Source organism: Grampus griseus (genome assembly GCF_964374135.1).
Source record: "Grampus griseus genome assembly, chromosome: 14".
In the NCBI taxonomy this organism is placed as follows: Eukaryota; Metazoa; Chordata; class Mammalia; order Artiodactyla; family Delphinidae; genus Grampus; species Grampus griseus.
In genome coordinates this window covers 39270445-39294195 of record NC_139008.1, presented here as the reverse complement: position 1 = coordinate 39294195, position 23751 = coordinate 39270445, and the positions used below count along the sequence as shown (strand labels likewise).

At 58.0% G+C, this 23751-nt stretch overlaps 3 protein-coding genes across 3 annotated transcripts; 1 reads left to right on the top strand and 2 right to left on the bottom strand.

Annotated features, from left to right (window-relative positions):
• Positions 1-1152: 1152 nt before the first annotated feature.
• On the bottom strand, positions 1153-4188 carry POLR3K (RNA polymerase III subunit K). The gene is made up of 3 exons (XM_082671553.1): positions 4040-4188; positions 2894-2981; positions 1153-1694 (listed from the first exon to the last, which is right to left on the bottom strand). The coding sequence occupies exons 1-3, from the start codon at positions 4148-4150 to the stop codon at positions 1567-1569; spliced, it is 327 nt and encodes a 108-aa protein (XP_082527679.1). The 5' UTR covers positions 4151-4188; the 3' UTR covers positions 1153-1566.
• A 195-nt stretch (positions 4189-4383) lies between these two features.
• On the top strand, positions 4384-7219 carry SNRNP25 (small nuclear ribonucleoprotein U11/U12 subunit 25). The gene is made up of 5 exons (XM_082671453.1): positions 4384-4608; positions 5390-5480; positions 5706-5811; positions 6425-6499; positions 6948-7219. The coding sequence occupies exons 1-5, from the start codon at positions 4567-4569 to the stop codon at positions 7003-7005; spliced, it is 372 nt and encodes a 123-aa protein (XP_082527579.1). The 5' UTR covers positions 4384-4566; the 3' UTR covers positions 7006-7219.
• Positions 7220-7851: 632 nt separating this feature from the next.
• On the bottom strand, positions 7852-23735 carry RHBDF1 (rhomboid 5 homolog 1). The gene is made up of 19 exons (XM_082671209.1): positions 23650-23735; positions 15136-15276; positions 14936-15066; positions 14564-14668; positions 13773-13986; positions 13126-13335; positions 12930-13052; positions 12700-12857; positions 11941-12198; positions 11730-11841; positions 11543-11617; positions 11302-11463; positions 10130-10230; positions 9906-9969; positions 9426-9520; positions 9135-9210; positions 8962-9062; positions 8701-8854; positions 7852-8497 (listed from the first exon to the last, which is right to left on the bottom strand). Exons 2-19 carry the CDS (start codon positions 15250-15252, stop codon positions 8078-8080), a joined length of 2676 nt encoding a protein of 891 aa, XP_082527335.1. The 5' UTR covers positions 15253-15276; positions 23650-23735; the 3' UTR covers positions 7852-8077.
• Positions 23736-23751: the final 16 nt, after the last annotated feature.

Below are 23751 nucleotides of genomic sequence, written 5' to 3'. Positions count from 1 at the left end.
ATGTCAACAGTGAACTTCCTCTGCTCTCATGGCCTGAACCACTATGAGATACACGTTTGCAACGCTGATGACGAGGAACACTAACTCTGAACCTCAATTACGCAAAATGGTATCCATTCCTTTCATCAGTGGACTCGCATTACAAAATATTGTAGGATTATATTTTGAATTTCTTTATAAGACTTTGTTTTCTTGTGTTTTCCTAGATTTTGACTCTTGACCCACAAAACCCAAAATACTTACTATCTGGCTCTTTACAGGAAAAGTTGTAAACTCCTGAAATAGACTATTATTATCTCCATTTTACACAGGACGAAACGAACTTGACAGGCAGGCAGGCTGACTTCAGAGGGCACGACCTTCGCCACTGATCCACGCTGCCTCCAACAACAAAAACGAGAACAGGCATCTGAGGAAACGTAACTAACTAATGGCACAGAAAGAAGACACTGAAGATAACAGCCACAGGATAAAACCACATTTGCAAATCCAGCACAAACTGCTCTGAAACAGAAAAAATTGGACACAGTGAGCTCAGGACCTGGTCAACCATCACGTGACCCATACAGATTAATAGTTTCTTGGAAAGATAACAAGTTTCAAAAAAGTAAAAATCTGTATCAGAGGCATAAATTTAAGTCCCATTATTTCATAAGTGAGACTTCATTATGAAGAGAATAGATACAGGGAACTACATTCAATATCCTGTAATAAACCATAATGAAAAATAATGTGAAAAAGAATACATGTACACATAACTGAATCACTTTGCTGTACACCAGAAATTAACACAGCGTTGTAAGTCAACTATACTTCAATAAACTAAAAAAAGAGAGAGATCTGAAAAAGCAATTAAGTCTGAGCAAGAAACCAATCCATCAATAACCAAGATCCTGTCCCCTGCTAGCCCAGGGTGTCCTTTTTCTCTTTAGTGTAGAAAAATAGACACAGAAAGTATAAAGTGTAAAAAAAACATACTACCTATTAAGTTTATTGCAATCCTAGGAAAAAAGAATATAAATCATAAAGAAATAGAAATCCATGTCACTCACAATTTTGTAACTAGTTTGGCCCTAAGTATAGTAGTCAGTTTTGGAATCCTGTTTTGGGGTTTGATGTCTACTTCTTCAGGCATTTAAAACACTGAGAAGGTGATATTAGAATTTTAACTTTAATTAAATTTTCAGAATAAATTTTGATTAAATAAGTTTGCAATTAACAGTTTAAATACTGAGGGACATCTAATGTACTAAACTACTAAGTTTTACTTTATTAGTTGTGCAAACAATGTAAATGTTTAAGAGTGTCGGCTGATGGTGAGAGAATGTCAACTGCCCAATAAATGTAAAAGATGCAGAACAGGACCTTAAAGTTATGGATACTCCTCTCCACACACACAGTCTCCTGGACATTAATGAGTTAATCCACTGACTGGGAGATGGGCTACATTTCCTCAGCCCCTGGCCAGCCACCCTAAAAGGGTTAGCTTTCCGCCACACTCGCAGCTGGGAATCCACCCTGGGGAATACGGTAAGCAGACGCTGACACAGCTGGGCCAGCCTGGCCCTAGTCCCGCCAGCGATGTCCACACTGAGCATTGCAGCACTTGTAGAAGGTGGTCATGGGCTCGTCTGCAGAGCGGGTCTGAAGCTGCATGAAATAGGCACGAGGGTGTTCGCATTTGGGACACGGCTCTGGCAATGAGAAAAACAAACAAGTGACCCACGTTTACTTAAAAAAGTGATGCTTGTGACCAACACACTTGTTAGAAGTAGGTGTTACGTGAAAGACAGCTCATCTGGAATCCCTTGCCCAGGGTGCCCTGCACCAAGATTTAAGGTTACCAACAGCGTTATCATTCCCACTGCGCTCTCACACTGAGGGAATGAGACCTGTGATCTTGGAAACAGTCCTCCTTTCCCTGGGTCCCTTTTCTTCAACTCTGGCTGAAGACTGGCTAGAAACACCATGTGAAAGGTGACACGGCTGCCGTGTGCATTACAGGGTCCATGCCCTGCAAATTCCCCTAAAAAGTGCATCTCCACCACCTGGTAATGGACAGGCCCTCTCATCTTCCCAAAGGAAATCCCAACGCACGACCAATCCACTTCCCCTTGAATTTAGGGATCCGTCTCGGCAGAAGTTGTCCAGGCTGTTCCTATCAAGATCTCAACATACATCCCACGCCTTTTCAAAGTGTCCCAAGGCACGTATTTACTTTCACTGAGATTTCAATTTGAGAACCTTGCTTTTGATGGAAATGCCTTCAAACACTCTCAAACACCATTTTGGTAAGTAATTCATCTCCTAATGACAAATTCTGCCAGTGCTGGATTTTTAACATAGCAGATCTGGATGTTTCCTGGGGGAAAAATACAGCAGTGATCATGTGCTAGCTCTTCCTCCTCTCAATACAGGTAATGTCTAGGGCTCTCCTTCCTTCTTTGGTCACATCTAATCTCTACCAGAAATGAATCAAAACTTGGAATAAATATTTATTTTACTGAATGTTTAGTGCAGTTTAATACTCTGTATCATTAACTTTTAGAAATCTGTATTAGAACAAAATCCTTAAACTGTTTTTTTATTACTCCAATCACATCTGCTAAGTGCCTGCTATATGCCAAACGCTCATTTGTGCTCTCACAATCTATGACTATGGATTAGCCCAGACAAATCAAGGACACCCTGAGACTCTTAAGTCAGGTCTGAAGGACTCCAAAGCTTGTGCCAATATTGTTTGCCTAACAAATACATTATTAGAGAAGAAAACACTTTCTAGTTTTAGAAGCCCACTTCACACAAGTACATCACAGACTCTGCCGCAGAGTGGCACAGCCAGCAGCCTCATCCTTACCCACAGCTCTGGAACAGAAAAGGTTTTCCCTCTCACCTGCAGTAGAGTCAACATTCTCCCAGGCAGCTGCTCCACCGAGCACATCATCCACTTCTTTCAGCTTTGGATACTTCCGATTTGTTACCTAATAAACAACAGCAGGTCTTCAGACTCTACAAGTAAGTGAATGGTACAAACCTGGGTCACCAAACCATACCCGTCCTCAAGTGTCTCCCCAGCCTTCGCTTCCTTCCTTCAACACAAGACTGGAGGAATACTAAATGAAAGCAGAGTTCCTGCTGTCACAGAGCAGGATGCTCCGTCAGAATTTAGAGGATCCGCAATTGGGATGTCCCCAAAAGAAGTGAGAAGATCTCTGCAAGGATTGGATGAAGCAACAGAGTAGGAGGAAAAAAATGGCTTAGGTGTGACCCTCTTCTTTTCCCACACCTCTAAAATACTTGGTAATCCAAGATAAGAGAACCAAATACAACTGAAGCCAAAAAGAAGTCCAGCCACTCTCCCCAGGCAGAGAGTTTTCTGTTTTCCAAGTTTTACCAGACGTCCTTGAAATGTCACCTTTTGCATAGTTTCAGACTCTAAACTCCTACAACACAGCTATACGGTGGAATAGTATACAAACATTAAGAATGAGGTAGTACCAACATGCTCTACTTCTAAAAATTAAAGGTGTTCTAAAAAGGAAAGATGCACTACCGAGGGAGAGTAATAAAGTGTGCATCACTCACGTAATGAACATCCAATACATTCCAGTTGTTCAGACTAGAACATAAGAGGGAACAAGACTGAAAAATCCCTGCCCTCCTACAGCTTATGCCCTAGTATTAATAAACAAAGCGCATAAGTAAATTGCAAGGCGTATTGGAAGGCAAATGAGTCTTACGGAAAAAATAAAATTAGGGGAAGGAGCATAAAATTTAGAAAGAGGCTGCAATTTTAAATAATCCTTTAAGCAAAGACACGAGCAACGACTGACATGGGTACCTAGGGGAGAAGAGCGACCCAGGCGGAAAAGTCGTGCACAGGCTACAGGAGTAGTGCCCGTGCCGGGCGGGAGCGCCTCGGAGAGGCTGGCGTTGCGGGCAGAGGGCCCGCTGGACGCGAAATCTGCGCAGAGGATGGGCGGGGAAGGTTAGGGTCGGCCTCCGCGCTGTGCGCGCCGCGCGGCCGGCCGGGGCCCACCTTGCGGGTGACGTTGTGCACATACGGGCAGGTGTTGCAGGCGAAGCGGTGGCAGCGCTGCCCCTCCTCCACGATCAGCCCGTTCCCGCAGCCCGGGCAGAAAAGCAGCATCGCGGCGACTAGCCCGGTTCTCCCGGCAGCTCTCGCGACCGTTCGGCGCCGGCGCGCCGACGCTCCGACGCTCCGAACTCCCATTGGTCCCGGCAGCCTCCCCGCCACAACCAGCCCACCAATAGTCACGCCGACTTCGCGCTCCCAGGGAGCATTGCGGCGGGCCGACTCCCAGTAACTCACTTCTCATTGGTCCTCGAGGTAGCCCCGCCCCTCAACGCCCCGAGGGAGCGTCTGCGGCGGCGGTCCCCGCGCATGCGTGTCGCACCACGGTCGCGCGGCCGCTCCGCGGGAGGCTAGGCAGCCTGGAGGAGGCGGGGGCCGCGGCGCGGCGGGAGCCGCAGGAGGACGAGGAGGACGAGGAGGAGGCGCTGCCGCACTCCGAGGCAGTGGACGTGTTCCAGGAGGGTCTGGCCATGGTAGTGCAGGACCCGCTGCTCTGCGACCTTCCGATCCAGGTGCGCACGGGCCGGGGGCCGTCGGGGCGCGGACGGACCCCGGAGTGTCGATGGGGGCTGCGGCCAGAGGCCTTGGGATGGCGTCTCCGGTCGTAAACGAGGGTCTAGGCTCCGGCCCGGCCTGGGGGCGAGCGAGGCTCTCGCCTCTGGCGCGGAATTTAAAGGGGCGCCAAAAACCCCCACTAGTTAACACACATGACTTTTCATCAGTGTTTTTAAAACGCAAAGTTGGTTTACAAAAGCCTACGGCAAACAAAATAATATCATTTTCAAATAAAAGATCACTGTTACTGGTTTTTCCTTTCTCCTCAATCTTCAGTGAGTTTTGGCACTGTCATGTTTTAAAGTCCTTGTTATTTTGCCCATCGTGGAATTTTTAAATTAACTTCTGTTTTGTTAACGGTTGTATTGACATGTTTATCTTTTACCGTTTTTTGGTGCCCCAGCCTTGCCGGAGGCCCTGGATCCTGATGATTGGGGGCTCTCAGGCCGGAAGGTGGGGCCCAGTGTTCCTCCTCCCACCCAGCACCTGGCCCGGAGGAGCCAGGGGCTGTTCCTCAAGGCGATTCATTCTCCTTGCCCATTTCTCCCGAGCGTCCATCCACTTCATAGAAAACGTGGATAAGACATGAGATTAAAGTGCTGAAAAACCGGGAAATCCTAACATATATGCAAGAACCTCCCAAAAATGTGGCACCACTTTTTGAAGACTATCAGCTGTTTTTCTTTGTTGTTTGGAGTGGTGAAGAGAGCTCCCACCTCCAGCCTTGGTCTTTTCTAGGTTACTTTGGAAGAGGTCAATTCCCAAATAGCACTAGAATACGGCCAAGCAATGACAGTCCGAGTGTGCAAGATGGATGGAGAAGTTATGCGTAAGTGCTGCCCTCCCCTTCAGGCCGTGCAGTCTGAACCTTCACGGGAGAAGATGTTAGCAGGGCTGGTCAGTGGAAACTCAGGGCCGTGCCCAGGGTTGTTGGGGCAGCCACAAGCTCCCCCTGCCCAGCTTTGAGCCTCAGGAAGAAGCTTCTGGGTTCCTCTCCTGCAATCTGAGGCTGTGGCTGTGGATTCCCACCACGGATCTTCTCCCATCTGTGCAGCTGTGGTTGTAGTCCAGAACGCCACAGTCCTGGACCTGAAGAAGGCCATCCAGAGATACGTGCAGCTCAGGCAGGAGCGCGAAGGGGGCATTCAGCACATCAGCTGGTGAGTGCAGCCACAGCTCCTCCTTGCAGCCCTTCCTAGGAGCTGGACTTCACAGGACCTCTTGCTGGACATGAGCCTTTTCATCACCTGGGCTCTGCTCCAGAGTGTGGCCTGGAGCAACGAGCTCCCTGTCCCAAGCCTCGGCCAGGGCAGGTGCTTCTGTGCCACGAGCCCTGCCTCAGCTGCTCTTCACTGACATCACCCCACCCAGGCAGCTGGGTATCTTCACGTGAGGACACCTTAGGGCACTTGCGGTGTGCCTGGAGGTGGTTTCCCTGGTTACAGATGGTGCAGCTGCCAGCTCCTCGCCTGGGTGCTCTCAGCTCTGTCTCCTTCTGGATCAAGTGTCCCGTTAACTGTGTCTTGGTACAGCCACCCGTTTCATTAGCAACGTGGGTTTGGCCCCCAGCCACCCCATGCATCCCTTTGAGAGCAGTGCGTCCTTGAACCTGCCTCAGGCCTGGTACACACAAGGTACAGGGAAAGAGCCCAAGGAGGAGGCAGGTGGCCTCAGGCCCCGCAGAGCTAAGCGCCTTGAGCCCTCCTCAGGCACAGTTGCATCCCAGCTGCCCTGCTCACCCTGCTCGTGGTTGACTGAATTCCCATCTTGCAGGTCCTATGTGTGGAGGACGTACCACCTGACCTCTGCAGGAGAGAAGCTCGCAGAGGACCAGAGGAAGCTCCGAGAGTAAGTTCAGGCTATGCCTTGAGCTGCAGGGAAGTATCTGGTCTGTGGCCCTCTGATTCCCCATGCCCTGCCATTCGGCTGGGGTCCTCTCCAGAGGCTCGTAAGGGAAGGAGGGATCTTAAATCAGTTCCTGGGGAATGTGTGAGACCAGCAGAGTCCCTGTTTGGACTGAGGTCCTCCGGCAAGGAGCTCCCTGGAGGCCTCCCTGCCAGGACGGGAGACAGAGAAGCAGTGGAAGGGGCCCTGCAGCTCCTCTCCAGCAGTGGTTCAGGGCTGCACAGAACCAGGAGGAGAGAATTAAGAGTGTGCATGGCCCTTGCCACCTCCTCACCTTCCCGGACACCATGCTCTTCCCACCTGGTCTCTGTTATCCCTCACAAGCCTCAGGTGAGGAGTCACAAATGTGCCCTTCGGTAGATCGGACGCTCTGTGCTTTTACTTCTTTCAGTTATGGTATCCGGAATCGGGATGAGGTGTCCTTCATCAAAAAGCTGAGACAAAAGTGAATCTCCAGACATGGAAAACCCTCTGTGCTGGTGGCCGAGCTTTTCCCCGAGAGGAGGAAGCCTTGGCCCCTGTGCCATTTTCCCAGAAGAGTGTTGAGATAGCCTCACCCCAGCTGGACCCACCTGGACTCTCAACGTGAACCCCGATCCCATGGCGGATCCCACAGGGCTGTGGGCCTGACCCTGTATACAGAATAAACCTATTTGCTTCTGAGTTTGGAAAGTCAAGCCACTGTACGGGGGCAGGCGGGACTGGCGCTGCCCCTCACAGTGAGGAGGCGAGGGCAGAGAACGTGCAGGCACGTCACATGGTCTGAATGCTGCACCTGAGCCCTTGGCCACCCCATTCCCCAAGCCATACACACCTGTCCCTGTAATCTCTGCAGCGAGGAGAAGGTGAAAGCTGAGCGGCTGGCTCTCTGTTTCTGCTTGTGGGGAAACAAAGGCCTGTGTCTAAGCCCAGCCATGGACAGGGCCTCCAGCTTCAGCCTAAGGGCTCACCTACAGCAGTGCCTTCACCAGCTCCTGGAAAGGGTGATGGCTCGGGGCTGGAATTGGAGCTGCCAGCTGGGCAGGGAGGGCTGGGGTGGGGCACCTCTCAGTGTGGATGGGGAAGTGTGACTGCATTCATAGGTCCTTGTCCCTTTGTCGCCTACCAGTCCTTCTATAGAACGGGGACAGGGTGTGTGCACTTGGCTGAGGACTTCCCTGGGAGGCGTACGTGACACTGAGTTCCCTGTTCTGGGGACTTGTGAGTGGGAGGCCTGGGCACTGAAGGACCTCCCTCCACAGCCTCCAGCCAGAACCCGGAAAGGAGGAGGCAGCTCTGGTCAAGTTAGTGGCAGCTAAAACGCTCCCGGTCCATTTATTGGCCACATGAGGTGGTCGTCGAGAGGCTAGTTAGAAGGCAATCTCGGAACTACTGTGATAAATGCCCGGAAGTACAAGGGGTTCAACAGCAGTGAACACGGCACAAGGGGTCTGTGCAAGGGGAGCAGGGCTCGCAGGCGGAGTCCCGAGCCTCAGGCCTGGCCCCGGCCCACAGGGCACACGGCCCCAGCACCCCACCAGCTCAGTGGAGCTGAGCGTCCAGCTCGTACTTCTCACAGAACTTGTCAGTGAAGGGGATGCAGGTGAGGAACTCGCACCACTCACAGCGCACAGGGTAGAAGTAGAAGAGGACCACCAGGCCAGCCAGGAGGCCCAGGAAGACCACCTGAAAGATGATGATCTGACAGCGCTTGCGGTACAGGTCAAACTTGCCAAAGCTGATGTAGGGCAAGAAGGCAAAGGAGAGGAAGAGCCCGCTGACGAAGCCCGAGATGTGGGCGAAGTTGTCGATCCAGGGCAGCAGCCCGAAGGTGAACAGGAAGAGCACCACAGCCAGCAGCTTGAAGAAGGCACGCCAGGGCCGCGCCAGGACCTGCCAGCTCTGGAAGAGCTCCACGAAGAGGCAGGCCAGGATGCCGAACTGCGAGCCGGCGGGGCCCACCTGGGGGCGTGTGGGTGCCTGTGAGCCGGTGGGCCTGAGCGGGTCGCTCCGTCCCACCTCCCTCCGCCCAGAGTGTATCGGGACAGGAGCCAAGTGGAGCTGCTCCCAGGCGGGGCACTGTAGGAACTAGACTCTGTGGTGGAACCAGTTCATGCTGGGCAGCAGGTGCACGTAGGAGGGCCCCACCCTGGGGGCAGCCTTACCTCTGCCCGGTATGGCAGGAAAATGGCACTGGCCAGGTTACCAGTGATGCCACTCAGCAGGTAGATGATGGCTATGCGGTGCCAGCCTGCCAGCTTCTCCAGGTCCCGCAGGACAGTCATCTGGAAGCAGACAGACACCAGGCAGTGCAGGATCCTGTGGGGAGGGGGGGCATTCAGCGGAGAAGGCTCACCAGCTACTCCTGGGGTCCCTGGGACCACCCACTCCACCCAACCCCGCTCAGCCCACATGGTGTCACTTGCCCAGCGTGCAAGAATAGGGACAGCCACAGGCGGTAGAACTGGTCGGGCACCTCGGGGTTGAGGAAGGGCAACAGCCCACACACGTCGTCCATGCAGTGCACCTGTGCAGAGTGGCCTGTCAGCACCCGCCGTGGTTGCGGGGACGGGGAGGGACCCTTACCCCGGAGGCCTACCTGAGAGCAGAGTGTGGCCTCCTCGTGGAAGTAGCCCTTCATGAAGTCACAGTACTCCCGGGAGGTGATCTCACACCTGGCAGGTCAGGCCAGAGTTGGGAGGGCTTCCAGGCCCAGGTTTCAGCCCCACTTGCCCACCTTTGTTGGCCCTGGATAGGCCTAGCCCCTTCCTCACCCCATGCCCCTTGGTATCTTGAGTTATTTTGGGACCGGGGAGGGGAAGAGGGCATAGCCCCAGGGCAACACTTTGTGCCCAGGACCAGCTGCACATGCCCACACAGGCAGCCCTACCTGCCCTTGGTGCCAATGCAGCAGGGCCGGCCTGTGATGACACAGTCCATGTGCGGGTGGTTGGTGTAGTTCCCAGCGCTGTTTTTGGTGCAGATCTGTGTCACAAACGGGGGTGAGTTGGGTCAGGGTCTCCCCTAACCTTGGGCCCCACGCTATGCTTGGTTGGGGCAAAGATGGACAGGCTCCTAGGATGGGAAATAGGCTTCCTTTGACTTCAAGCAGGTACTACACCCTAAGCCTCAGTTTGACCATCTGTCAAATTGGAATAATGTCATTTGACCTCCCAAGGCTCCACGTGGTTCTGCTCAGAGAGGTAGGCTGTGGTGGATGGACAGGCTGGCTAACAGCCAGGGCAAAGCATCTGGAAGCACAGGGTGGTCCCCCAACGGGGACCTCTGTGGCATCGCTGATGGATGAGGTGTGGATTCCTCCCCCACACGATAAGGGTGACTCCCAAACAACCCCTCCACCCCGGCTCACCGGCCACTTGGTGATGTCATCTGGCCACTCATGGGGGTCCTCGGAGGAAGGCTCATCACACACCCTGCACGAGCCCAGGATGTGGTCAGTCCTTGCTTTGTGCCCTTGGCTTAGCCCCCTCCTGCCCGACTGGACAACAAGGAGAGCCATTGTACCTCTCTCCACCCACACTCCCAAGGGAGACGTGGACAAAGGAAAGTAAGGGAGGGGCCAGTAGGACTGACCTGGGGTCCTGGTGGCAGACAGAGCCAAAGTGCCTCTTGTGGCCAGCAAGGTCTGGGGCGCTGGGATGGAAGGGCCACTTCACCCACACTGCCAGCGTGGACTGTGGGAGGACACGGGCTCAGCCCTGGTCAAAGCCCACGTCCCGGTACAGTTCCCAGACGGGAGGAATCAGAAGCACTGATTCTGAGCTCCTCCCTCTGGCTCTACACCCCCACCGCTCTGATCTTAAAGTCTGGAAATTGCTCGCGTGTTGGGAGATGGTTATAAGGAATTCAACAGCATAGTTCCTATTAGCTTAAAAATAGAAACCACCAGCGTCCAAAATCAGAGAACTGGTACAAACTGCGGCACCTCCAAATAAGATGATAAAAACGTGGATAAAGTTTTTAAAATTCAGGGACTTCCCTGGTGGTCCAGTGGTAATGAATCTGCCTTCCAATGCAGGGGACACGGGTTCGATCCCTGGTCGGGGAACTGGGATCCCACATGCAGCGGGGCAACTGAGCCCTCGCGCCACAACTACTGAGCTCGTGCTCCTCAATGAGAGCCCGCGTGCCACCAACTACAGAGCCCACGCACTCTGGAGCCCGCGCACCACAACTGGAGAAGAGAAAAAACACACATGCCACAACTAGAGAGAAGCCCACTTGCCACAACAAAGATCCCGCCTGCCGCAAATAAGACCCGATGCAGCCAAAAAAGTATTCAAAAAAAAATTTTTTTTTAATTTAGTGGGAAAAGGCAATACCATTTATAGAAACTTAAGACACGTGCACAAAAAACAAGATGGACACGTGTGGAAAGAGCACACCCAAATTAAGGACACATGCGTAATTCCCTGGCGGTCCAGTTAGGACTTGGCGCTTTCAATGCCGGGCCTGGGTTTGATCCCTGGCCGGGGAACTAGGATCCCACAAGCCTTGCAGCGCGGTCATTAAAAAAAAAAAAAAAAAGAAAAAATTAAGGACACAGGGTCTACAGGGTGAGCGGCATGAGATGGAAGAGGTGCGGGAAAAAAGGAAAATGTTATGCAAGGGGCCTGGCACAGACGGACGGCATAATGTGCTGAGAACTAGGGGTTTAGGATAACCAGCTGGCTCTGAAGTCCCAAGGTAACCACAAACACAAGGTGCAGACAAGGGTGCGAGCTGAGCTGCGGGCAGGCACTCACCGAGCACTCCTCTTCCGAGGTCTGCACGCAGCCAGACCGGTCGTTGCGCACACAGCAGGCCGAGTGCTTCTCACGCTCGCGCGCAGCGTGGATGAAACTATGTACCTGCGGATCCTGGCGCATGCAGGGCGAGAACTTGGCACCCAGGTGAATGAGAGCCTCCTGCAGGAAAGAGGATGTGCAGCTGCGGCCGGGCCCTCGGCCAGCCCAGGGGCCCCGCCCCCCCAGGCCCCACCCTCACCGAGCTGGGCCCGATCCAGAAGTTCTCCTGCTGAACGTACTTGACATTCTCATAGACCCCTCGGTTGCGCAGCACCTGGAAGTTTGGGGAGAAAGATCAGACGGAGCTCAGCCGAGCCCTCTCCTCCCAGAATGGGTGGGAGGGAGCCCAGAGCCCAGGGCTCGCCAGGGAAGGCGCCGAGGCTCACCGAGTCTACGGTCTCGTGCTGTGAGAAGCCTACGGGCGCCACGCCATAGATGCAAACGGCTAGAATGGTGACGAGCGAGTGCACGAAGGTGAGCCAGTAGGTGAAGAAGGGCCTGCGGGGCAAAGCGTCAGCAAAGGCGGCATCCCCAACCCGGAGCCCCACGCCCACCTGGAGCCTTGCCTCCCCGAAGCCGCATCCCCTCCACGCCTACCTGTGGTCGTCCATGTCTTCAATCTGGCGTTTGACATAGCTGTCGATTCGCTTGCGGTAAGTGCGGTTGGTTAGCCGGCCCACCATGCCCAGCCCATACGGCCGCTTCTCCCTGGCGAAGAACTTGCGCACCGGCATCGCGATGCGCTGGCCCCGCCGCTGACCCGCGGCGCTCACCACCTCCTGCCGCAGCCGCACCTTGGGCTGTGGGGCCGCTGCACCGCCCTCCTTCTGCTTGCGCCAGCCACGTTCCAGGGGCCTGGGGGAAGGGGTGCCGTCACTCCCAGCCCCAGACCTCCCACCTGCCGCAGTCCATCCCCGGCGGGACATGGGCGACACTCCGTGTCTGTCTTGCTCCCAACTAGCGGTGAAGACACTATGTGACAGGCTGATGTCAGCCCACACCTCACCAGTAAAAGCATGATCCCCGGCTGCTCCTGGCATGGCAGGGAGGTGGGTTCGGACCTACATGAGGTTCCCTGGCTAATCTGCAAGTGTTAACTACGTCACCTCCTCCTTCCCCCGAGATTCTCTCCAGCCTGTGGGCCCTGGGACTGAGATCCTCTTCCAGGTGTGGGCAGTCCAGACTCGAATGGTGCCCACCCCTGGGTCCCCCAAACACAGTTGCCAAGCTGGGCTCCCAGTCCACAAGATGACCTCCCCCCGGGGCCCTCTAGGGTCGTGCCTTTGGGGCCAGCTGCTCCTGAGAGCCGCAGGACCTGCCCCCCGGCCCCCTCGGAGCCCGCCAGGAAGCACTCACAACATCAGGTGGCTGCGCTCCAGCTCGCTGCGGTCCAGGGCCCCACCCGTGAGGTCCGCCTGCTCTGGGGCTCTCTCCCAGTCCTTAAGCGCTGCCTCCGATGGGGACTCGAACACCTCATCTGGGTATGTGGACAGCTCCTCGTGGAGGACACCTTCCTGAGCAAACACGCGTGGTCAGTGTGGGAAGCATAGGCACAGGGGTCATGGGTGATGGTGCCAGGCTCTTACCCGGGCAAAGAAGGATGTGTCCAGCTCGTCGGGGAAGTCAGCCGTGTCCTCCTCCAGGAAGCTGGCAGGAGTGAAGCTTCGGCGCTGGACCCGGCGCAGTGTGCCATCCCTAACCGAGCGGCCCTGCCAGCGAGGGGGTGAGGACGCAGCGTGGTACTGGCTCAGCCCCCGCCCCCACCCCGGCCCCTGCACCCACCTTCACCAGCGCAGCGGCTGCCCGGAAGCTCATCTTGGCCACCGACTCGCGCTTGCGCCGCCGCGGGAGCCGGTTGAAACCCGAACGGGAGCTGGAGAAGGAGCAGAGGGAGGCGGCACCCGGCGTGACCGGCGTGTGCGGGGCACTCAGGCCATCGGCGGCATCATCCGCCAAGCGGAAGGCCCGGCCCCGGGCCAGGGGGTCTATGATCTGGAGGAGGGGAGGAGATGCAGGAGTCGGGGGCTGGGTCATAGCCAAGGGGGCTCCTCCCCCACCCGGCCCCGCCATGGAGAACACAGCTGCTGCTCGTCCCGCTGCCCAGAGGCTCCCTGGACAGCTGAGTGGGTACCACCCCACCCCACTGCACCAGAGGGGTTCCGTTCTCCGCCTGTATTTCCTTTACGCTGCTGTTCATCCTGGGATGCTCTCCCACCCAGAGGCTGGCCTGTGGTACAATCCCAGGACTTGTCCTCTCCCCCAAGCCCCGCTTCCCAGAGAGTATCTTAGGTGCCTTTACGGGACCATCCGACCACCCGCCCAGACCGTGAGCTCCAAGCAACCTCTGTGCTTAGACTGGCTGTGTCCCCAGCCCCAGCTCAGGGCAGCAGAGTGAGGGAACTGTGGGAGGCAGCAGCGGGAGGGCATACCTTCTGCATGCCCAGCTGGCATGGCCCCACGTACAGAGGAGGGGGCGTCTCAGTGCTGGTCAGCGACACGTTGTCCTGGCTGGGCAGGTCTAGCTCCCGGATGACCTGGGGCTTCAGCTTCCCGTAGCGCTGGCTGCAGTGACGGATGCTCTTGCGCTGCCACTTCTGGGTGCTGTCACTGTCCTTGCTCACTCCAAACCAGTCAGCAGTGCCCCTGCCAGGGGAGGGACTCAGCAAGGGGAGGCCAGCTGTCCCCTCTCCCCAGCAGGGGCCTCAGAGGCACTCCACCTGGGCAGCATGCCCGCCCCAAGCCTCTGGACATTCCAGGGTCTGGGGTCCAGGTGGGCTGGGTCTGATTAAGAGGATAGGTGGGTTTCGGCCCTGGCCACCCGCTAAACAATTAGCCAGCTCCAAGCTGCCACCAGCACCAGAGATGGCAGGCCTTGGTGAAATAGGTGAGTATTTCACACAGGCCCTCACTCCATCCCTGAGACGGGCATTTGTGGGGAGACACTGAGTCTGGAGACAGAGGTCAGAGTTCAGCCCTTAGCTCAGCCAGAGAAAGCGTGGCCCTGGGCAGCAGCTTGACCTTGGACACCACAGAAGTCAGGCAGGGGGCGCCGCACACCCAGGCAGGCTGCCCATAGTCCTTGGACATGCAAGCAAAAACACTGCCAGCACCTGCCGTCAGGAGCCCCCGGGGAACACCAACCACGCTGGCAGCTCCCGAGAGGTCACAAGCCATGCACACGCCAGCTGACGCCAACACACTCATGCCCTGCCCAAGGTACCTGAGCAGGGACCAAGAGAGAGACGAGCGCTGTGTGAGGGCCCTGCGGGCAGCAGGGGCACCCAACAGGGGCAGAGTGTGGACACGCCCAAAGCGCACCTGTCGGCTGTTCAGGGGGGACCAGAGCATTGGGTGGGGGGGGCGGGTGAGAGAGAGAGGAGAGAGCAAGTTCTGGGGGGAGCAGAGAAAGGCAGTAGGTGACAGCAGTCAGTCCCCAGAGCAGGAGGAGGACAGGGTGATGAGGGGACGGGATGGAGGAGAAAGCCCTTGCCCCACTTCCAGCCCCAGTGCCCGAAGGGGACCCTGTATGCCTGCTTCTGTCCCACCGGCCCAGCCCCCAACCTGCCGCGGAGCAGCCGGGACAGCGAAGTACCTGCGGATGGTCTGTGTGATGGACATCTGGCGCTGCAGCGCCGGCCGCCGGGGCTCCTGGTGGGGTGAGGGGACGCGGGTGGGCTCGGCCGGCATGCTCACACTCCGCAGGAACGCCTGGCGTCTCAGGGGCTGGGCAACGGGGACCCAGTGAGGCGGCTGGATGGGCTGCACCTGCAGCCCCCGCTGGCCAGGGCCTACCTGCAGGAAGCTGGACTCCTCTGCTGCCGGGGGCACCACGGCCGGGATATCCAGCTTCAGCCACGGCGGCTTCTTGCGCTGCAGGCTGCTGGTGCTGTCCCTGCGGGCCTCACCCATGGTTCCAGGCAGAGCTAGGGGGGCCTAGGGGGCGTGGTGTGTTATTCAATAACAGCGCTGACAGGCACTTCCCTGGCATCCCAGTGGTTAGGACTCCACACTTTCACTGCCGGGGGCCCGGGTTCAATCCCTGGTCGGGGAACTAAGATGCTGCAAGCTGCATGGCGCAGCCAAAAAACAGCACTGGCAGATCTCTGAGGGTCCACGGGGCCCAGACACAGGAGGAGGGAGAAGCAGGGACAGCCCAACAGGCGTGGGCACGGCTCCGCTGCCAGAGTCCCAGCATGGGCTCAGCACCCACGCGCTTGGTTCCTGCCTCTGTCGTCCCGAAAGACACGGCTAGGCACACACTAGGTCCTCAAACAACATGCATTCCTGTGACGAATAGCTGAGGACCTACTATGAGCCACTCCTAGGTGCTTGGGACATGTTGGTGGAGAAGCAGGGAAACCGAAACAGACAAAATCCCTGCACTCCTCAAGCTTAGAGTCCAGACAAACAATAAGCTCACGTGTAGATACACTGTGCTAAAGGCTGCAACGTGTGACAGGGATAAAACAGCACATTAGGACTTTCCTGGTGGCGCAGTGGTTAAGAATCCGCCTGCCAATGCAGGGGACATGGGTTCGATCCCTGGTCCAGGAAGATCCCACATGCCACAGAGCAACTAAGCCCGTGCACCACAACTACTGAGCCTGCGTGCCACAACTACGGAAGCCCGCACACCTAGAGCCCATGCTCCGCAATGAGAGAAGCCACCGCAATGAGAGGCCCGCGCACAACGAAGAGTAGCCCCTGCTCTCTGCAACCAGAGACAGCCCGCGTGCAGCAATGAAGACCCAACGCAGCCAAAAATAAGTAAAATTTTTTTAAAAGTTAATTAAAAGATAAAGCAAAAACCAGCACATTACAGTCGTCAGAGGAGCGATGCCTCTCTGTGCAGTGACGTCTGAGCAAAGGCTTTCGAGTTGATCTAGTGAGCAAGGTTAGGTGGCAGGGTGTTCCCCACACTGGGAATGGCCAGTGCAGAGGTATGAATAAGCACGAGGGCAGAGGCAAGCCTAGGGGCTGGCCCGGTCTGTACACGGGGCAAATCTCAAGCCTATTGGACACAGGCCTCAGCTTCTTAACCACCATGACAGCTGCTCCAGAGACAGAGGGCTCACTATGCCCACGACAGGGTGCATGGTCCCTCCATCTCTCAGAGGAGGGACCACCTGGCTTCCCAGGGGCCAAGGGCTCCTATAGCCAAGGGACCTCCTGGAAACTACCTGGTGAAAAGGCCGCTGTGACCACAAGGGGGCGCCACAGGCCCAGAAACAGCAGCAAAGCCCCACAGTGCTCCGAGACGCCTTGCTCTGTGCCACCTTAAGCATCTGAGACCCCTGTCCCACATTACCTGGGCACAGGGGGAGGGCCCAGGACCCAGAGCAGAGAGGCCAGGGCTTGATTTGGGCCACCCCAGCCTGGCCACGTGACCGGGAGGCAGTGGCCACATAAGCATGGCTCCTTGGCACTTAATTCTTCCTTTACGAAATGGCAGTTTCAGGGCGTATCTGCTTCCCTGGCCCCAGAGAAGGATCACAGGGCCTGGAAACAGGATATCCAAGACTAGAAGGGTTCCTAGAACTACGGGGGCAAGGATAGCAGGGGCGTGGTGGAGACTCCAAAATTCCGCAGCCTCTCAGAGCTCCAGACCCTGAAGATTCCGACCTGCGGGGTCTGTGACCCATCCACTGAGGCCGCTAGAAACAGCTTCTACTTCGGAGCCTCCCTCTCAACTGCCTGGAGAGATACAGAGAAAATACTTTACAAACAGGGAAACTGAGGCCTAGAAAGAGAGGCCTGTCTTGCCCAAGGCCACATATTCAGGCGGCACAACTAAGGACACAGTTACTACTGGCCCTTTACAGATCAGGGAAGGTCCAGGGGTCCAGAACCCTGCTCAGAGCCACCACCACCCCCAGCTCTCTATGGACCTGGGAACGGCCAAGGATGTTGCTCATCCCGCCCCCCCCCACCCCCCACCCCCGGCCCCATGACACAGACGCGGGATGGCACAGAACACTGCTGTGCTGCTCACAAAACACGGAGAGCCCAGGATGCTGCTCCCAGCTCCTAGCGGCCCTCTGCCACCCAGGGGTAGGCCCAGGACAACACTCACAGCTTCTATTGGCCCTATGACAATCGGGGACCGGCCCGGGACCCAGCACACAGGTCCTACTGGCCCTATATTGACTGTAGACCAGGCCAGGATGCAGCTGGCAGCGCCTACTGGCCCTGTACCAAATGGGGCTGAGCCTGAACACTAATCACGGTTCCCACTGGCCCTACCCCAACCAGGAACAGGCCTGGAGGGAGGCAGTCCGGGGATGCCTTCTGACTCTTGGCCCATCCCTCACGTTCCAGGAGTCTTTCCATCACAACATAGCTCCCAGGGCCAAGCCTCTCTCCCCTGCCCTCACCTGCTCTGGTCTCAGGAAAAGGGCTGAGGGCAGCATTTGTTCCCACATCTCTGGAAATCCCTTCCTGGCCCCGCCTACACTGAGCCCCACAAGCTGCGGTCAGATGGAGGGTCCCTGGAGGGGATGGAGGCAGCGTCTGACATGAAGGCATCCTGACTGAGAACTGGGTCCCTCTGGAACCAGCACTCGGCATCCAACTCGCTCCACAACCCAGCCCAGCCCTGCACGGCTGTGGCTGACCAGGCCACAGGTCAGCATCCTGGGAGGGCAGCATCTTCCTTGTCATCCGCCAGCCGTCCCTTCACAGACCAAGGTGATTGTAAGCTCTCCCTGCTGGTAAGGAAATGACTGGGCAGGACAGCTCCAGGTCTCAAGCACTAATGGTGGAACCTCAGACGGTGTTAGGCTTATCGAGAAGGCAGAAGGTGCTGAGAGGCGCGTCCAGAACCTGCAGGGCTGGGACAGCACCCTGGGTGCACCCTCTGAGCCACGGCGGGCCGGGCCTGCCAGGTGGAGATCCGGGCGATCGGACTCCTCAGATGGTGCTGTGCCCATGGGGCCTTGTTGGGAAGGGGCCAGACAGGATGGGGACCCCCTTAGCATTTCAGATGGGGGAGGCTATGGTACCTTAAGTCTGCCCCTGCCACCCGAGCACCCCATGCCTCACAGAGTTTCATACGCTCCTGGTAAAGCTATTGTGAGGTCTAGAGAGGCCAAGTGTGGACCTGGGATCACTGCTGGTACCCGGCAGGCTGGGTGCCAGGGACGAGCCCCTACAGGAGCCTGCGCACGCCCAGCACCTCTAGGTGACAGAAGCTGGTTCTCCACTCAGGAGTGCCGGAACCGTTGCCAGCTGACTGGCTCAGCGCCACACATACACTTGCGACCCTCCCTGGCTCCCACTGTGCTCCCACAGCCTCTCCTCACACCTGGCTCTCCCAGTACACGCATTCTGCCCACGTGTTCAAGGATCCCCCGCCTCAGTCAGGCGGCCCCTCCCTGACAGGCCCTGGATTCCCTTGGCACAGTCGGGAGCACACCCACGTGTGTGCGGTCCGGTCCTGTCATGCCGGGTCCACAGTGCCTAGGACAGGGCTGCTCCAGAGCCACTGCTGAATGATCACTGTCATTTCAGAGCACGAGCTAGCAGGGGCCAGTCCCCATGAAGTGGGGTGACGGCAAATTCCCAAAGATGCCCCTTCACTTGGCTCTGGGAGGAGGAGCTACCACATGACCGGTGGGAACAGAAACAGCACAAGCGAGGAGGTGGGAAGCGGGTGGTGAGCACACACAGGAGCCAGATGCCCCCCCAACCCCCGCTGGCCTGGGCCCACCAGACACAGGAGCCGCTCACCTCACGAGGGAGGCACCAGCTCCCTGCCTGGACATACAGACCTCCCGGTGGCCCTCACCCCACCAGATCCCTCCTGTGTCTGGGGCAGAGGCTGGAGGGTGCCCCATAACCCCCACAGCTCCCTGCCCTCAGTGCTATGGGTTCCCGGCCTGACCCACCCCTGTGTGCCCAATCCCCCAGTGCCCCTGCGGCAATCTGGGCATCAAGGGGGTGGGATTCACAAGCAGGGTCGGGGGTGGCTCCACAGTGGACCCTGAGGGTGTGGGGGAGGGTTGGGTCCAGACCGGACAAAGAGTCTGGGCTGGGAAGGGGCACAGCGCCTGCCCAGAGGAGACAGTGGCTCAGTGTCTGGGTCTCCCCCAGGCGCACAGTGGGCTCTTGTTCCTAGACGGTCCCTGAGGGGGAATCCCAACAGCATCTCTGCTCTGCTGCCCCTCAGTGCAGGGAGAGACCACAGCCCAGGGAGGGCCTGCCTGCTGTCTGAGTCACTCTGGTGACATTCGTGGCTGCCCACCCGGGGCCCAGACCCACCAGGAGACACCCAAACAGGCAACTAGAAGCGCAGTGGGGAGGCTGACGAAGCAAAAGCTAACTGTGAGGACGGAGCTCTGAGCAGCTCAGGAGTGTGGGGTGAGGCTGGAGGGGATGCAGAGGGAGGGCCCGCAGGGACCTCCGGGACCTCCCGGACCCCCGGGACCACCAGGGCTGCTTTAAGCGGGAGCGAGGGGAGGGGGAGCCACTGCAGCCAGCAGGGTGGAGGGCTGTGGGGCAGCCCTGAGAAGCAGCCATGCCTGCTCTGGGGATGATGGGGGACCCTGGGCAGGGGTCCAGGGGGGTCCAGAAGCAGGAGCCAGTGCAGGCAGGCCGGTGTCGGGGAGCCTGGCCTGAGACACTGTGCACTGACCCAGCTCCCCTCTACCACCTGCAACCCTGAGATAGCCTGAATTTTCCCCTCTGAAAATCAGGGGCCACAGCAGTGCTGGGCACACAGTAGGTGCTCGAGAAGCAGCAGCTGAATCAAAAAAAAAACAGGCTGGACCTAAAACGAATATAATATTGTAAGTCATCTATACTTCAACTAAAAAGAAACAAACAAACAAACAAACGAGCAGGCTGGTGATGCCTGCCGGCTGTGGGGAGCTCCCCAAGGAGGGCCTGGGAGCGCGTTCAATCAGAGCACAAGGCGTGGGAGGACCCAGGCCACACCCTTTGGGGAGGCCCAGTTTGGGAAGGTGTAGCCAAGAGGCAGGAGGAGACTGGGGAGAAGTTCTGGCCCACCCAGGCCTGGACAGGCTGTGGCCGGGGTTAAGCTGGACCCTCTATTTCTGCACTTAGGCCTGCCCCACACACTTGAGGGACAACACAGACCAAGGGCAGCTGGAGGTCAAGCAAGCGGCCCGGCCCCAGGACCAGACCCACCAAGCCTGGGGCCTACCCTGCCCAGGGGACCACTGGCCACCCATGTCAGTTGGAGCAGTTGGGCCCACCCCAGGACACCTGCCCAGACGTGTGCCCAGCTCACCTGAGCATGGTCCCAGGATGCGTCAGCTCCTCTGACCTCCCCACGTGAACCCTGACCTCTGACCCTCAGTGTCCTGTCTGACCCCTAGTCTGATGCCCAGCCCCAGGTCTCCCTTGGGAGGGGGGAATCACCAGCTGTCTGGCAGCCTAGAATTCAGTCCTCCACTACGTGCTACCATGTGGCAAAGCGAAAGTGAGCTGGCTGCTCTGTGCCTCTTGACCTCACCATCAGTAACCGGCATCTTGTCGGGAATGATCCTGGCCAGGCCCTCACCCCTCCCAGAGACCCCTCCACTTTCCTGTGGAAGATATGAGGTTCAGAAGGGAGCAGGGCAGACCTGACACCTGGCCAATGGCTTGCTGGGTGCCCCGTGCTGTCCCCAGGAGGACACATCGGATCCCTGCCCCCCCAAGGCGCCCATCACCAGCTGTCACCCCAGATGATAGGAATGCAGGGATCCAACAACAGAACCACAGGAGGCTCTCTGCACAGGAGGCCCTGAAGGTAACTGCCCTGGGAGGGTGGTGCAGGAAAGGGAGCACTGGCCCTGTGGACTGGGCGCTGCCCAAAGCCTCAGCAGACTATGACCCAGAGGGTCACTGGCCACCAGAATTAAAGCCTACGACCCGGCTGGGTCTGGCAGGGTGGACGCACCCTGGGGTCGGGGTGCCCCAGGCTCAGAAAGGTCAGAGGACCCGTCCGTGCCACAGTGGGGTAGGGCAGGGGCTCAGCTATAGCTTCTGGGTGGGACAATCTGGGATCTAGCTGGACCTCGGGAGTTAGGTGCAAGCCTGTCTCAAGCTACACAGTGAAAAGACCCACATCCCAGCAACAGGCCTGGACAGAAGGCAGATGAGCAGCCTAGTCACCAGTCAGAGGCCCCACAAGTGCCCCGGACCAACCCCCACCCCCACACGAGCTCCCGGTGCCCACATACCCTCTGGCTTAGCAACCCTTCTCAGGACACGTCAGCTGCTGGATAGTATCTGTAAGGCCGCGGGAGGGGACACCAAGCCCCTGAAGTCGATTATCGGAGCAGAAATGGCTTCAGTCAGCAGAAGCCTGGCACACCTGCCTCAAACCTGATTCTGGCTAGCCCCACTGACCTGTCACCACCCCTGCAGGAGTCCTCTGTGTCCATCTTACAGATCAGGAAACTGAGGCTCAGAGAGGCCAGTCACCACCTGTGGTCACCAAGCCTCCAGGGGGGTTCAAAGCCTGGGGCCATGTCTGCCCAGGAGCTGGGGAGGTGGCCACAGCCCCCCAGGGGAGGGGCAGACCATCTGGGCTCCTCAGGCTGGGGAGGGCTAACAGGCCCCTCTGGGCCACCACTCCACCCCGCCTCCACCCAGAGCATCTCAGTTCAGGGAGGAAGGAGTCACCCTCAAACACACCTAACCCAGAAAACAGGCAGAAGCTAAGGAATCTGATCCTTGGGCTGAAAGTCGATCCTGCCACAGACACCGATGACATGGAGGGACTGGAGCTGGGGAGGTGCGGGCAGGGGGAGCCCCTCACATCTGGGGAGAGGAGCTACAGGAGGTGCCCTGAGCAGCAGCTTGAGTCCAGAGGCCCTGAGGGTGGGCCCAGGAAGGCAGGTGAGGCCTGGGTGACTCCCTCTGAACCAAGGGCTCCCCTAGAATTGGAGCTCCCAAGGGCAGTGGTTTGCCGGCCGGCCCACTAATGCTGGACGGGGGATGCTGTCACTGCAGTGCTCCAGCTCTGGTGCTCTCAGTCAGCTCCCTGTGCAATGGGCAGAGATTGCTTGGAGGGTTTGGGAAGCAGCCTGGGGCCTGGCACATACCATCCAGGGCCACTCAACTCTTATGCCCCACTAGTAGCCCCTGCTTTTCTCAAGGAAAAGGACCCAGAATAACCCCTGGTTGCAGGGGGCTCAGCCTCAGGGACCCCTTGGGCCCCCACCATCTGCTGGGTGGCCGAGCTTCCTCCCAGCCTCTGGGTGGGGGCTAAGGGGGCTAGGGCTGGCTCCACAGGGGTGGGGAGAACCCAGCATCTGGCTGGGCCAAACCTGAAAAGCCAGTTTCATCCTTGAATCTTCTCTGCCAGGAAGTCCCCAGGTGGGGGTGGGGGGGCCTTTCCCAGCACAGGGCTAGGGCCTCCAGACGCAGACCTCGCCCACCCAGAGAGACACACAGACGCACCACCCCAAACTGCACACACAGAAGAAGGAACTCTGCTCAGGACCGTCTGGCTCCCCTGCCCATTCCCCACCCAGCCCCACAGACATGCCCCCAGCAGGGCAGACAGCCAGGCCCTCCCCCAGTGCCCTGAGCACCTGGGGTCCAGCAATCTCCTCAGCCAAGAGCAGGCCTGCTTTGAGGCACCGTGTGGTGGCCACAGGCTCAGCCCTGGCCTGCTCCTCTTGGCCACTGAGCACAGGGTAGGGAAAGTGCCCGGCAGCCTCCAGTGTTTAGAGCCGGGGAGATTGGGTTGTGAAGCGGAAGGTGGGGTCACTCCCTCCTCGCACCGCCCACCGCCCCCCCTCCAGTTCCACAGCTACTGCTATTATTGCTGAAATTATTCCCATCCCCAGGGAACACGGCTGGGACAGGGATGATCCGGAGAAGTCCCACCCTCTGAGCTGGAGTTTCGACTTGGAGACACCACCCACTGGTGGTGGCCGGGAAGGAAAGCGTAAGGGGGGGAGGGTACAGCTCAGAGGCGCCTGGGGACACCCCCGGACTCCGAGCCCTCCCGCTCCCGGGACCCTCAGCTGTCGAGCGGGGGATGGAGCCGAGATGTCCGGCCGGGTCAGGCCGCCGGGACGCGCTAATCCGGCCACGGGCTATTTTTGCGGCGCGCCGGGTTAGGAATCCGGGGCTGGGCCGCCTCCTCGGGCGGCTCGGGAAACTCCGGGAAGGAAAGTCCGGCCGCCTCGGGCGGAGAGTCGCCCGAAGCCGGGACGCAGCCAGACTCCGGCCGCTCCGAGCGGCTTCGGCCGTGGAGGGGTGGGGACGGGCCCCGCGCGCGGCGGACGCAGCCCCGGAACCCACCCGGCCCGCGCCCCGCGCCCCTAGCCCCGCGCGCTCACTCACCGCCGCCGCCGGCACCGGGGCCTCGGGGGTCCTGAGGGCTTCGGGGAGGGGCTGCCGCCGCCGGCCCGAGGGCACCCGCGCCGAGTCCCCGCCCGCCCGCCC

Excerpts from the sequence above, each read along its gene's own strand:
- POLR3K (XM_082671553.1), bottom strand. The coding sequence starts at position 4,150 with ATGCTGCTTTTCTGCCCGGGCTGCGGGAACGGGCTGATCGTGGAGGAG. Across the intron at positions 2,982-4,039 it reads TGCACAACGTCACCCGCAAG|GTAACAAATCGGAAGTATCC; the intron begins GTGGGCCCCGGC and ends GTTGTTTATTAG. Across the intron at positions 1,695-2,893 it reads GAATGTTGACTCTACTGCAG|AGCCGTGTCCCAAATGCGAA; the intron begins GTGAGAGGGAAA and ends TCTCATTGCCAG.
- SNRNP25 (XM_082671453.1), top strand. The coding sequence starts at position 4,567 with ATGGTAGTGCAGGACCCGCTGCTCTGCGACCTTCCGATCCAG. Across the intron at positions 4,609-5,389 it reads TCTGCGACCTTCCGATCCAG|GTTACTTTGGAAGAGGTCAA; the intron begins GTGCGCACGGGC and ends GGTCTTTTCTAG. Across the intron at positions 5,481-5,705 it reads GATGGATGGAGAAGTTATGC|CTGTGGTTGTAGTCCAGAAC; the intron begins GTAAGTGCTGCC and ends CCATCTGTGCAG.
- RHBDF1 (XM_082671209.1), bottom strand. The coding sequence starts at position 15,252 with ATGGGTGAGGCCCGCAGGGACAGCACCAGCAGCCTGCAGCGCAAGAAG. Across the intron at positions 9,211-9,425 it reads TGCATTGGCACCAAGGGCAG|GTGTGAGATCACCTCCCGGG; the intron begins GTAGGGCTGCCT and ends CTGACCTGCCAG. Across the intron at positions 8,855-8,961 it reads TCCCTATTCTTGCACGCTGG|GATCCTGCACTGCCTGGTGT; the intron begins GCAAGTGACACC and ends CCCTCCCCACAG.